Source organism: Anolis carolinensis, unplaced genomic scaffold (genome assembly GCF_035594765.1).
Source record: "Anolis carolinensis isolate JA03-04 unplaced genomic scaffold, rAnoCar3.1.pri scaffold_7, whole genome shotgun sequence".
Taxonomy (NCBI): Eukaryota; Metazoa; Chordata; class Lepidosauria; order Squamata; family Dactyloidae; genus Anolis; species Anolis carolinensis.
The window spans coordinates 18551396-18564271 of NW_026943818.1; the positions used below are offsets into that span (position 1 = coordinate 18551396).

General features: G+C 46.5%; 1 protein-coding gene across 1 annotated transcript in view; it reads left to right on the top strand.

Moving 5' to 3' along the window:
- Positions 1 to 12876, top strand: part of LOC100556536 (uncharacterized) — a 14939-nt gene continuing 2063 nt past the window's right edge. Inside the window, exons 1-14 of the mRNA XM_062959849.1 lie at positions 1 to 96; positions 378 to 484; positions 606 to 662; positions 1877 to 2153; positions 2248 to 2391; positions 2477 to 2680; positions 3445 to 3587; positions 3669 to 3873; positions 5000 to 5283; positions 7049 to 7292; positions 10532 to 10620; positions 10794 to 10974; positions 11479 to 11634; positions 12353 to 12556. Coding sequence (XP_062815919.1) covers positions 428 to 484; positions 606 to 662; positions 1877 to 2153; positions 2248 to 2391; positions 2477 to 2680; positions 3445 to 3587; positions 3669 to 3873; positions 5000 to 5283; positions 7049 to 7292; positions 10532 to 10620; positions 10794 to 10974; positions 11479 to 11634; positions 12353 to 12556 — 2245 coding nt within the window. The 5' untranslated portion in view covers positions 1 to 96; positions 378 to 427. The remainder of the gene's footprint in view (positions 97 to 377; positions 485 to 605; positions 663 to 1876; positions 2154 to 2247; positions 2392 to 2476; positions 2681 to 3444; positions 3588 to 3668; positions 3874 to 4999; positions 5284 to 7048; positions 7293 to 10531; positions 10621 to 10793; positions 10975 to 11478; positions 11635 to 12352; positions 12557 to 12876) is intronic.

Here is a 12876-nt window from a genome sequence, read left to right on the forward strand (position 1 = left end):
AAGTCAATATTTGCTTGCGAGCAAAGAGGAAGGATTTCTCCACAAAAGGCTGGTATTGGGGGCCCTTCTTCCTTCCTTCTTCCCAAGGAGAAAAAGGTAAGTAACGGCAAGAAGGAAGAGCCAAGGATAGTATTAGGAAGGTTGTAAGAAGAGTGGAATTCTCTGCTTGGCAAGAAAGGGGTTGGACTAGATGCCCTTCTGAGTCCAGTATTCTATTATAGATCTATCATAGAACTATGCAGTGTATCTATCATATCTACCGGGAAGGCTTTGATGGTGCTTTTCCAGCAGTTGGATTAGATGCCCTTCTAACTCGAGGATTCTGTTATTGATATGTCATAGAATACAGTGTATTGATCTATTCTATCAATGGTTAGATCTGTCGGCAGGGCTCTGATTGTGTTTTTCAAGCCCAAAGACGGCCGCAATGCCCTGGACGACGACGACACTGCTGTTGCTCTGCCTCTTGGCCCTGCGTCACGGGGTAAGTCCTCCTCTGAATGCTCCGTGCGGAGACGGATCCTGTGGCAGTGAGTTCCAAGGGCGGTGGTGGTTTTGTTAAGCCTCTTTTGGCCGTGTTGCTCAGCCTCCTGCTTCCCTTCCAGGCCGCCTTTGCCGGAGCCTCAGATTGGGAGGAAAGCGGGCAGAGGAACATCCTCCAGGTAAGAAAGAGCAGGACACAGCTTTCCTTTCGCCTCATTGAAGGGTTCTATAATAGTAATACTAAGAATATATAATCAATAATGTATCATAATATATCATTGTTTATCTATCCTATCTATCCATCTTATCTATTGATTATATATTATTAGTATTACTATTATAGAATGGATGGATAGAAAGATAGATATAATGGAAAGATAGGATAGGATAGATAAATAGGATGGATAGAATGGATGGAAACAATAGATAGATAGATAGATAGATAGATAGATAGATAGATAGATAGATAGATAGATAGAATCAATAGGATCGGTCGTATGGATGCATAGGATGGATAGATAGATATAATGGATAGATAGATACATAGATATATAGGAAGATAGAATGGATGGATGGATAGATGGATGGATACATAGGGATGGATGGATGGATGGGGAGAGAGAGATAGGATGGATAGAATGGATAGAAAGGATAGGATAGGATAAGATGGATAGATAAATAAATAGATACATAGATAGGAAGATAGAATGGGTGGATAGCTAGATAGATAGGATCGATAGTATGGATGCATAGGATGGATAGATAGATAGATAGATAGATAGATAGATAGATAGATAGATAGATAGATAGGACAGATAGATACATAGATATATAGGAAGATAGAATGGATGGATGGATGGATGGATGGAGAAATAGATAGATAGATAGATAGATAGATAGATAGATAGATAGATAGATAGATAGATAGATAGGATAGATAGATACATAGATATATAGGAAGATAGAATGGATGGATGGATGGATAGAGAAATGGATGGATGGATGGATGGATGGATGGATGGATAGATAGATAGATAGATAGATAGATAGATAGATAGATAGATAGATAGAATGGATAGAATGGATAGAATGGATAGATAGATACATAGATATATAGAAAGATAGAATGGATGGATGGATGGAGAAATAGATAGATAGATAAGATAAACAGGCAGGCAGGCAGATGGATGGATGGATAGATAGGATGGGTAGATAGAGCGATAGATAGGAAAGATAGGATGGATGGCTGGATAAATAGATAAGATAAACAGGCAGGCAGGCAGACGGACAGACAGACAGACAGACAGACAGACAGACAGACAGACAGATAAGGTAGAATGGATAAAATGATGGATAGGATAGTCTTCCAAAAGTCCGGTCCCTCTCTTTGCAGGGCCTCATTGGGGAAAACGCTGTCATTTTGCCCACTCCGACTTGGCCCAATGTCCTCAATGAGGCCCCGGCTGGAGACACGGGTTCACTCGACGATCAAGGCCTGGAGGAAGAGGACTGCCAGGGTGAAGTGTCCCCCAAGGCCCTGTCGAGGGTGGCCCACGGCCTCATGGAGCTGGGGGCGGACCTGCTGCGGGAGATGGAGCGACAGGAACCCCAAAAGAACCTCATCTTCTCGCCCTTCAGCATCGGGATGGCCCTGGCCCAACTGGCCCTCGGTATTGTGTGGGGAAGGTCTTCATTGACCGCAGAAGGGGGCTGCACTGGATGGCCTCTAGGGTTCCCTTTGAGTGTGCGTTTGCCCTCTTCCAGGGGCGTCGAACGAGACGGAGAGGCTGCTCCTGGAGGCGCTGCATGCTGAGCAAGTGCCCTGCTTCCATCAGGCGCTGAGTGAGATCTCGGTCCACCTGTCGGGGTCGGCGCTCAGCCTGGCCTCCCGGATTTACCTGCAGCATGGTAAGCGTTGGTGGCTGCAAGGTGGTCTTTTGTAAAGGCAATGGCGTTTCATGCCAAGACTCCTAGTCGCGCCTTACTTTCCCAGGCTTCTCGGTGAAGGAGGCCTTCCTCCAGGACTGTGAGAGGCTCTACGGGGCCCGGCCGGCCACTCTGTCCGGAGATAACGAGGCCGATCTCCAGGCCATCAACGCCTGGGTCGAGGAAGCCACCGGCGGGCAGGTCCCCAGCATGATGTCCGAACTGCCGGCCAACACCGTCATGCTACTCCTCAATGCCATACACTTCCGAGGTGAGGACGGCTGGGTGGACATCTGTTGGGAGGGGTTGAATGGTGTCTCTCCTGCCTGGGGTCTCCTCTAACTCTAGGATTCAATAATAATACTAATAATAATAATAAGTTGTAGTTCAGCCTTTGATTGTGCCTGCACCGGATGGCTCTGAAGAAGCAGATCATGGGGAGTCTGGTGGACAGACTAATGAGCCGATAGATAGGAGATTTACCTTTCATGAACACAGAGTTTGCAAAGGTCAAGACGCTTATTAGTCAAAAAGCTCTTATCAGTTTCTCAGGGGAGATGGCATGATTTTCTGTCTGTATTAGAAAGATCAGAAGGCTTTTTTAAACCACTCTGGTCAAGTCTTTGCTAGCCTGCTAAGGGATTTCTAGTTTCATGCTTTCAAAAACTTCCTCTTTTCAAGTTTCGTGCTTTCAAGTTTAAGTGATTATTCCTGGATTTCTGTATTGGATTTTTTAAATGTTTTTTTCTTTTTATCTTTTTGTGTTCTATGCCGGATGTCATATTGTCTTGGATTTTGAAACTAATCTTGTACCTTGAATCTTACGGACTTCTTATACATTTGAACTTGGACATTTTCACTATTTTTTGCTGAACCGCTTTTTATATAATCTGCAATAAACCGCTTTGCTATTTGAACTTGGACTGGAGTGTGGTGGTTAAGTACAGAGGTGTTTCCTGCCCTGGAGAACAACAGAATAAACAACAACAACAACAACATAGATAATAAGAGCAATTCTAATCCTTCTCCTCTTAGGGTCGTGGAAGACCAGGTTCGACCCGCAGCTGACGGAGCCGAGTCCCTTCTACATGGAGGAGGATGTTTCAACCTCGGTGCCCATGATGAAGGCGCAGTCGTACCCGCTCAGCTGGTTCACGGTGGAGGAGCTGGATGTCCAGGTGAGCCCCTCCGCCCGGGTGGCCTCGGGGGTCTCAATGTGGGGCTGCTCCCTTTCCTGAGGGCCTCTCCTCTCCTTCCAGGTGGCCCGCTTCCCCTTTGAGGGCAACACCAGCCTGGTAGCCATCCTCCCCAACTCCTTTGAGGGCAACTTCTCCCAGCTGCTGTCCGCACTCGACTCGGCCTGGCTACGCGGCCCCTTCCCCAAAGAGCGGCCCACCGCGGTCCAGATTCCCAAGGTGGCCTTCCAGTTCCAGGCAGACCTCAAGGAGACCCTCGGGCGTCTAGGTGAGCATCTCACATCCACTATCACTAAGGATATGATATGTCTGGGATGACAAACAGCTGGTGCCGCTGTCCTAATAATAATAATAAGTGTTATTTTTAATTTATTTACAATATTTACATTCCACCTTTCTCACGCCCTTCTTTTCATCCTCCCTTCCATTCATCCTTTCTTCCTTTCTCCTTCCCTTCCTTCCTAATTCCCTCCCTTCCTCTTTCCTTCCTCCTTGCTTTCCTTTATTCCTTCCCTTCTTCCTTCTTCTCTATTCCTCTCCTTCCTCCTCCCTCACTTCCATTTTCCCTCCCTCCTTCCCTGCTTTCCTTTATCCCTTCCTTCCTTAATTCAATTCTCTCCCTCCCTTTTCTTTCTTTCTTTCTTTCTTTCTTTCTTTCTTTCTTTCTTTCTTTCTTTCTTTCTTTCTCTCCTCCCTCTCTCCTTTCCTTCCTCCTTGATTTCTGTGGTGCAGGGGCCGGGCTGTGGCGCAGCTGGCTAGTAACCAGCTGCAATAAATCACTACTGACCGAGAGGTCATGAGTTCGAAGCCCAGGTCGGGTTAAGCCTCCGACCATGAAAAATAGCCCCGGCTTGCTGTTGGCCTATGCAGCCCCGAAAGACAGTTGCATCTGTCAAGTAGGGAAAATTTAGGTACGCTTTATGCGGGAGGCTAATTTAACTAATTTACAACACCATAAAACTGCCAGCAAAACACGAGGAAAAGAATGAGGAAGAACAGCCACCAAGTGGACGGTGAAGCAACAGCTCCCCCTGTGGCCGGAATCGTGAAGCTGGAAAGATGTTAAAATGCCTCTGTGTCTGTCTAAACTGAATGTTGTTTGTCTGTTGGCATTGAATGTTTGCCATATATATGTTCATTGTAATCCGCCCTGAGTCCCCTTCGGGGTGAGAAAGAAGGGCGGAATATAAATACTGTAAATAAATAAAAATAAATTTCTTCCTCTCTCCCTCCATTCCTCTCCCTCTCTTCCTAATTCCCTTCTTCCTTCTGTCCCTCCCTTCCTAAATCCCTTATTTCCTTTCCCTTCCGTCCTCCCTCCCATCCATCCATCCATCCTTGCTCCTCTCCTGCCTCCCTAATTCCTTCCTTCCTTCCTTCCTTCCTTCCCGCAGGCCTGGGCCCCCTCTTCTCCTTTGCGCAGCTGCCGGGTGTTGCGGAGGGGCCCTTGCGTGTCTCGGGGGCCCGGCACCAGGCGGCCCTGGACCTCTCGGAGAGTGGCCTGGAGGCCTCTGTGGCCACGGGGCTGGCCACATCCCGCTCGCGCTCGGCCTTCCACCTCAACCGGCCCTTCCTCTTCGCCCTCCTCGAGGACCACCTGGGCCTCCCGCTCCTGCTGGGCTGCCTCCGGGACCCCCGCCTGGGAAACACCCACACCACCCACATGGACACGGAGCCCTGAGGGGCCGCCGGGCAGAACAGAGACCACGGTTGCTCAGGGATCTTCCCACCGAATCGTCCTGTGGTCGGGATGATTCCGCACCACAAAACCATGGAAATGCTTTGGGATATTTGGGAAGGAAAGGCAGGAAGGGGATCTCGCGTACTGGATGTGGAGCTCATTCAGAATAAAGGCAAAGCCCCTCCAGTTCACTCTTACGAGAAATATCTAAGAGGCAACGACACATCATCACTCTAAACCTTAAACATATTGGTTGACATGCACACCACCGTCACTGTCTATGTCTTCTTTTGGGATGGAGACACTCACTAAATTACATCTGAAAGCTCGATTGTGATACGACTCGTAGTAATCGATTGTTATTGTTTTATCCATACGCCCCGCTTTTTATTTATCATGTCAGCATGCACATACATGCATATACATATATACACACATACACATACATATATATATGCATGCATGCACATATACATATATACACATACATATACATGCACACAGATACACACATGCATACATATACATACACATATACACACCCATACTTGCATATACATATATACACACATGCATATATACACACATATGCATGTAAATGTGTGTATATATGTATGTATATCTGTCTATGGATATATGTGTGAATGTGTATATGTATGTAAATGTATGTCTATATATGCGTGTGCATGTATATGTATCTGTATGCAGATATGTATGTGTGTATATATATATTTGTATGTATACACATGTATGTGTGTATTTTCAATTTGCTCCTGACACGATAAATATACATGCATACACACACATATATACACATATATGCATATACATACATAAACACAGATGCATGCATATATAAATATGTGTGTATATGTACAGCATATGTATATGTGTATTTATGGAGATAGGTGTTTATACATGTGTGTACATGTATTTGTAAGCATGTATGAATATATATATGTATGTATGTGTATGTGTGTGTATTTATGGAGAGGTGTGTGTATATATATGTGTATATGTATATAATATATATGTATCTGCAAGCAGGTATGTATATGTGTATGTGTGTATTTATGGAGATATGTGTGTGTGTATATATATGTGTATATGTATATAATATATATGTATCTGCAAGCATATATGTATATGTGTATGTGTGTATTTATGGAGATATGTGTTTATACATGTGTGTATATGTGTGCGTACATGTATTTGTAAGCATGTATGAATATTTATATATATATGTATGTGTATGTGTGTGTATTTATGGAGATATGTGTGTGTATATATATGTGTATATGTATATAATATATATGTATCTGCAAGCAGGTATGTATATGTGTATGTGTGTATTTATGGAGATATGTGTGTGTATATATATGTGTATATGTATATAATATATATGTATCTGCAAGCATGTATGTATATGTGTATGTGTGGATTTATGGAGATATGTGTGTGTATATATACGTGTATATGTATATAATATATATGTATCTGCAAGCATGTATGTATATGTGTATGTGTGTATTTATGGAGATATGTGTGTGTATATATACGTGTATATGTATATAATATATATGTATGCAAGCATGTATGTATATGTGTATGTGTGTATTTATGGAGATATGTGTGTATATGCGTGTATATCTGTAAGCATTTGTGTATATATGTATCTGTAAGCATGTATGTGTATGTGTGCATTCTCAATTAGCTTCTGCCATGATATATAAATAAATAACTTAGTGGGGTGTACAGATAGCATTGGTTTGAATACAAAACAAACATAAGTGGGAAAGCGGTGGTCGCCCAGGGCCCAAGGGGGGTGGGTGGGGGGCGGGTGACGGAAAGAGGCCAAGGCTGCTTTAAGAGCCCCCCCTTGCACAGCCCGGCTGTAACCCGAAGCCAGGCGGCCCCACTAGACATCCCGGGACGCTTCCCACTCAGGCACAGCAGCCGAGGAGGAGGAAGCCGACCAGCCAGAGACCGACACACAACTGACCAAGGTAAGGAGCTGCCCCAAAGTCACAGTGGGACGGGACCCCCAAAAGTAGCCTTCTTTATGGCCCTGGATCGGCTGCCTTTCACAACCATCTTCCATGGGCTGAGCCAGGTCCAAATGTGAAGATCTGACATGCTGGATGTGTTTTCATTCACTGGACCAAATTTGGCACCAATACCCGATACACCCAGATTTGAATACTGGTGGGGTTGGGAAGGGGATTGGTTTTGCCATTTGGGAGTTGTAGTTGCTGGGATTTATAGTTCACAGCATTCTGAACTCCACCAACGATGGAATTGAACCAAACTTGGCACACAGGACTCCCATGATGAACAGAAAATACTGGGGGGCCTGGGCTCAGTATTGTTCATGACCTTGCAAGCAAACTAGTCCAATGTGGGCTCGACAAGGCTACTATTAGGTGGATCTGGAATTGGTTAAGCAACCGAACCCAAAGGGTGCTTCTCCCTAATGGTTCCTGGAAAGGAGTTGCTATGTGGGTGCCATGAAGAGGGTTTGGTTCTGGGCCCAGTACTGTTCCTGACCTTGCAAGCAAACTGGTCCAACGTGGGCTAGGCAAGGCTACTATTAGGTAGATCTGGAATTGGTTAAGCGACTGAACGCAAAGGGTGCTTCTCCTCAATGGTTCCTCTTCTTCATCCTGGAAAGGAGTGACTATGTGGGTGCCATGAAGAGGGTTCGGTACTGGGCTCAGTACTGTTCATGACCTTGCAAGCAAACTAGTCCAACATGGGCTCAGCAAGGCTACTATCAGGTGGATCTGTCGTTGGTTAAGCAACCGAACCCAAAGGGTGCTTCTCCCCAGTGGTTCCTCCTCTTCATCCTGGAAAGGAGTGACTATGTGGGTGCCATGAAGAGGGTTCAGTCCTGGGCCCAGTACCATTCAACATCTTTATGACTTGGATGAAGGTTTAGAGGGCCTTCTGATGAAGTTTGCAGGTGACACCGAATGGGGGAGGGATTGCTAATTCTCCAGAGGACAGGATCAGGATGCAGAAGGACCTCAACAGATGAGACTCAAAGAATCAAAGGTCTGGAGACCATGAATAATCCCTATGAGGAGCGTCTTAAAGCCTGCACAAGAGAAGGTTGAGAGGAGACAGGTATAAATACGTGAAAGGATGTCATAAGGAAGAAGGAATGGGCTTGTTTTGAGACTGGGACTTGGAGCCATGGGTTCAATGACAGGAAAGGACATTAGGAAGAACTTCCTGGATGTAAGAACCTCGGAGTGTGGTGGAAGCTTTGAAACAGAGGCTGGATGGGCATCTGTTGGGGGTGCTCTGATGGTGCTTTTCCTGCATGGCAGGAGGTTGGACTAGATGTCCCACAGGGTCTCTTCCAACTCTAGGAGTCTATGAGAGGGCAGCTTTGGATTTCCACTTTGTCCCTTTCTTACGGAGAGACCCGCCGGGTTCCAGACTCTTCTGCAAGGCCTTTCCCTGGAGCCAGAAGGGGAAACATCTCCAGAACTTTTGGCCGGAGCAGCGGCTCCTCCCGGTTTCTCCTCTTGGCTGATGGTCCTTGTCGTAATGGAAGCCAGATGTTGTTGGGGACGGCACCAAAAGCGGTTTGGTACAAGGCGGGGTTGGTGATTCACACTAAGCCACGAGACTCTTTCTCTCCGAGGCCTTTCCTCCTCCTCCTCTTTGACATGAATCCCACTTCCCTTTGGTCCTTCTCCCTTTGTTCACCCCAAATAACCCCCAGGGACCATCTCTGTCTCCTCGTAATTGTAGGCTTGCACGCTGCCGCGGCGCCACGGCTTGGGATAATTCCCTCCCTCCGTAAAAGCCAGGCTGGAAAGGAACGGGGGAGTTGTTGGAGTTGTATGCACTGGATTAGGAAAAAGATCATCCTTAAGGCATGCAAAGAAACAAGACGATCAAGGGGTTAAAGATGATGTCCCACCTGCGGGCTCATTACCAAAGTTATTTATTAATTGCACAACAAGAAGTTAAAATTAAGCAATTTATATTGGACTAGCTGTGCCCTGCCACGCGTTGCTGTGGCCAATTGGAATTGCACTGAATAGCCTCACTGCTTCAAAGCCTGACCACTTTCTATATAGGGGCATCCTTGCTAGGCCAGGTTGAATGAGACGGAGTAGCCTTGTGGCTTCAAAATTTGGAGGGTTTTCTATCTAGGGGAAATCTTGGTTGGCCAGGTTGAACAGCACTGAATAGCCTTGCTGCTTGCAAGCCTGGCCGCTTTCTACCTTGTGGAATTCTTGGTTGGCCAGGTCAAATAGCAATTAATAGTCTCAGTGCAGCAAGAATGAATGCTGTAATTGGCCACCTTGATTAGCACTGAATGGCCTTGCAGCTTCAAAGCCTGGCTGCTTCCTGCATGGGAGAATCCTTTGTTAGGAGGTGTTAGCTGGCCCTGATTGTTTCCTGTCTGGAATTCCCCTGTCTTCTGAGTGTTGTTCTTTATTTACTGTCCCGATTTTAGAGATTATATTGTTCTGTATTATTATACCACAGTAATTAAAAGGTAAAGGTAAACATTAAGTCCAGTAATACCACAGTAATTATTATATATTATATTTATAACCTTATATTATCTACTTAGAACTGGATTATATGAGGCCCCTTCTACACAACTGTATAAAAACCACACTGAACTGGATTATATGGCAGTGTGGACTCAAGATAATCCAGTTCAATGCAGATTATCCTGTTTTGGCATTCAGGGTTATATAGGTGTGTGGAAGGGCCTTGAGTCTACACTGCCATATAGTCCAGTTCAAATCAGATAATCTGTATTTTATAGGCAGTGTGGAAGAGGCCTGAGTGAAGAGGCCCTGGGCGCTATTAAATGGCTGAGTGGGTTGCTAGGAGACAAAGTGGGCAGAGCTTACCCTTCTAACTGGCAGCAAGGGGAAAAAAAACAGTTCTTCCTCTTCCTCTAATTTGGAATTTATTTTTCTTGTTTTTTATTGAAAGACATATTTTGGATGACTATGTCTTTTGTGGCCAAATTTGGTGTGATTTGGTTCTGTGGCTTTGTTGTTTACTCCATGATAAAACAAACATTAATTTTTTATATATAGATTATACAATTTAAAAGCCAGCCTAGCCAGGGTGTCATACCAGTTCCATTCCATTGCCCGTACTACAGATTCTACACATCCCTCCCTACTCCTTGCACCCAATGCCCTCGTCCCCTAAGAGGCCAAGCCAGGCCCGAGAGCGACGCGTGTGCCTTCTTCCTTCCCAGGCCCCGCCATGCGACACCTTGGGATCCTGCTATGTCTGGGACTCCTAGTTCTCCCCTGCCGGAGCCAGGATCCGGGCACCAACCAGCAGGTGAGTCTCAAGGGCCGAGGCTCCGAGTCTTCCTCGTTCGGAAGGCGATGTTTGCTCTTGAAGGGCTCAGGAAGTCCCAAGAGATGCAGAAGGTAGAAGCCAAGCAAGGAAGCTCAGAAGGCCTCCTCTTCTTATCTTGTTTGTCCCAAACTTCACACTCCTGTCTCTCTTAGGAGGCCAATGCGGAGGAGGAGGAGGAAGACCCCTTCTTCCAGAGCCCCACAAACAAGCTGGCCGCCTCCGTCTCCAACTTCGGCTACGAGCTCTTCCGCCAGCGATCCACCCAGACGCCCACCGGCAACGTGCTGCTCTCGCCCTTCAGCCTGGCCACCGCCCTCTCCGGCCTCTCCTTGGGTGAGTGTTGCAGCTCAGCAAGCGCCAGAGGATTTTTCTGACGGTGGTTCAGAGGATGAGCAGGATGACGGGTTTCAAAGTGAGGAGTCTGCGAGGGAATGGAGAGACTTGCAAGCAGATCAGGCCAATGTTTTGGATTCCTGTGCTTGTTCCCTTGGACAGATGAGGAGTTTTCCCGGGAAACTAGATTAGGCCTGAGAACAGAAGGAGTGAAAAATAGACAAACTACATATTCCCAGAGTCCAAGATAAGACCTTGAAGTCCAGGTGTCTTCGACATGATGTCATGGGTGCCTAGACGGGCTTAAGTTAGGTGGTTTGGCTTCAAGACTCTCAGAGGAGACAACGTTGCCATCGGAGATGGCTCTCCTGTCTCTGCTCTCACATTCGAGATTCATGTATTCTCAAGTGCCAGAGTGCAACAGAGAGACGTAGGACAGATAGGGCTTAATGGGAAGGGAAAAGGGCGCTGACAGGCTTGACGGCTCCGTTCTGTCATCGCCAGGTGCTGGGGAGCGGACGGAGGACACCATCCAGCGGGCCCTCTTCTATGACCTTCTGGACAAAGCCCAGGTGCACGAGGTCTACAAGGGCCTCCTGGGCAGCCTCACCGGTCCAGCCAAAGCCTTCAAGACGGCCGCGCGACTCGTCATGGAGAGAAGTAGGTCTCAAATACTTTCTGTGCCTTAAAAACACTCTGTAATCCAGTTTTCAATGGGGCAGGATTGCATCTGGCACTATCAGAGAAAGGAGGAGACACAGAGACTCCGGTACTGGATTTCTATACAATAGTTATATCAATTACACAGACCATGTTCGCTCAGCATTCACTCTGCAGACCTTCATTCACCATTCATACTCATTGTCCTTCCTCATTCGGTCCATCTTGTTCGGGCTCTGCATTCCTTGCACATCAGGCACACTTTTCCTTATGTTCTTTATGCAGAACTTTTTTTGATGTTGTTTATTCTTGATTGTTCAACAAGCTTTCATTCAGCTCAGACTTGTTGAAGCTTCATCCAATCCAGAACAGAGGCTGTTTGTCCTTTAACGTAAGGAGCCATTGTTTCTGGCTACCTTAACTCTTAAACAGTTGTTGTCTTTGACCATGTAAACATGTGTTGTTTACACCAAGGTCAGCTCTGCTGTCCTCTCATTCCAAATTGGATCAGATCTTCCACTTTTCCAGGTTGTAGTTTTAAGGATGGTGTCTTCAGCCTTGCCCAGCCTTAAGAGTCCCTTAGCCAGACCCCATTCGTACAATTTTATTCAATCCGCTCATCATGAGTCCAGGACTACTCTGCGGAAACCCCGCTGCCTTCGATAACTTCCAATGCCAAGATGTGTTGACTCCCGGGCTTCCTTGATCTCGTATTCAGGGCTGCGGATGAAAGTGGGCTTTGTGAGCGAGCTGGAGAAGTCCTACGGGGTCCGGCCAAGGCTCCTGAGCGGCAACCCCAGGGCCGACCTCCAAGAGATCAACAACTGGGTGCAGCAGAGGACTGGAGGGAAGGTGACCAGGATCCTGGCCGAAACCCCAGCCGGAGTCAGCATCCTCCTCCTCGGAGCAGCGTATTTAAAAGGCAAGTTGTGTGGAGAGGACGGGGACTCCAGAGTGTGTGCAGTGCTCAGATGCAACCACAAGAGGGCAGCGTATAGATAGAAAGGATTAGCACCCAGCCTCTAGGGATGAATAAATGCAGTGCTCAGATACAACCACAAGAGGGTAGTCTATAGAAAGAAAGGATTAGCTCCTGGCCTCTAGGGATGAATAAATGCAGTGCTCAGATACAACCACAAGAAAGCAGCGTATCTCCCGGCCTCTTGGGATGAATAAATGCAGTGCTCAGATACAACCACAAGAAAGCAGCGTATCTCCCGGCCTCTTGGGATGAATAAATGC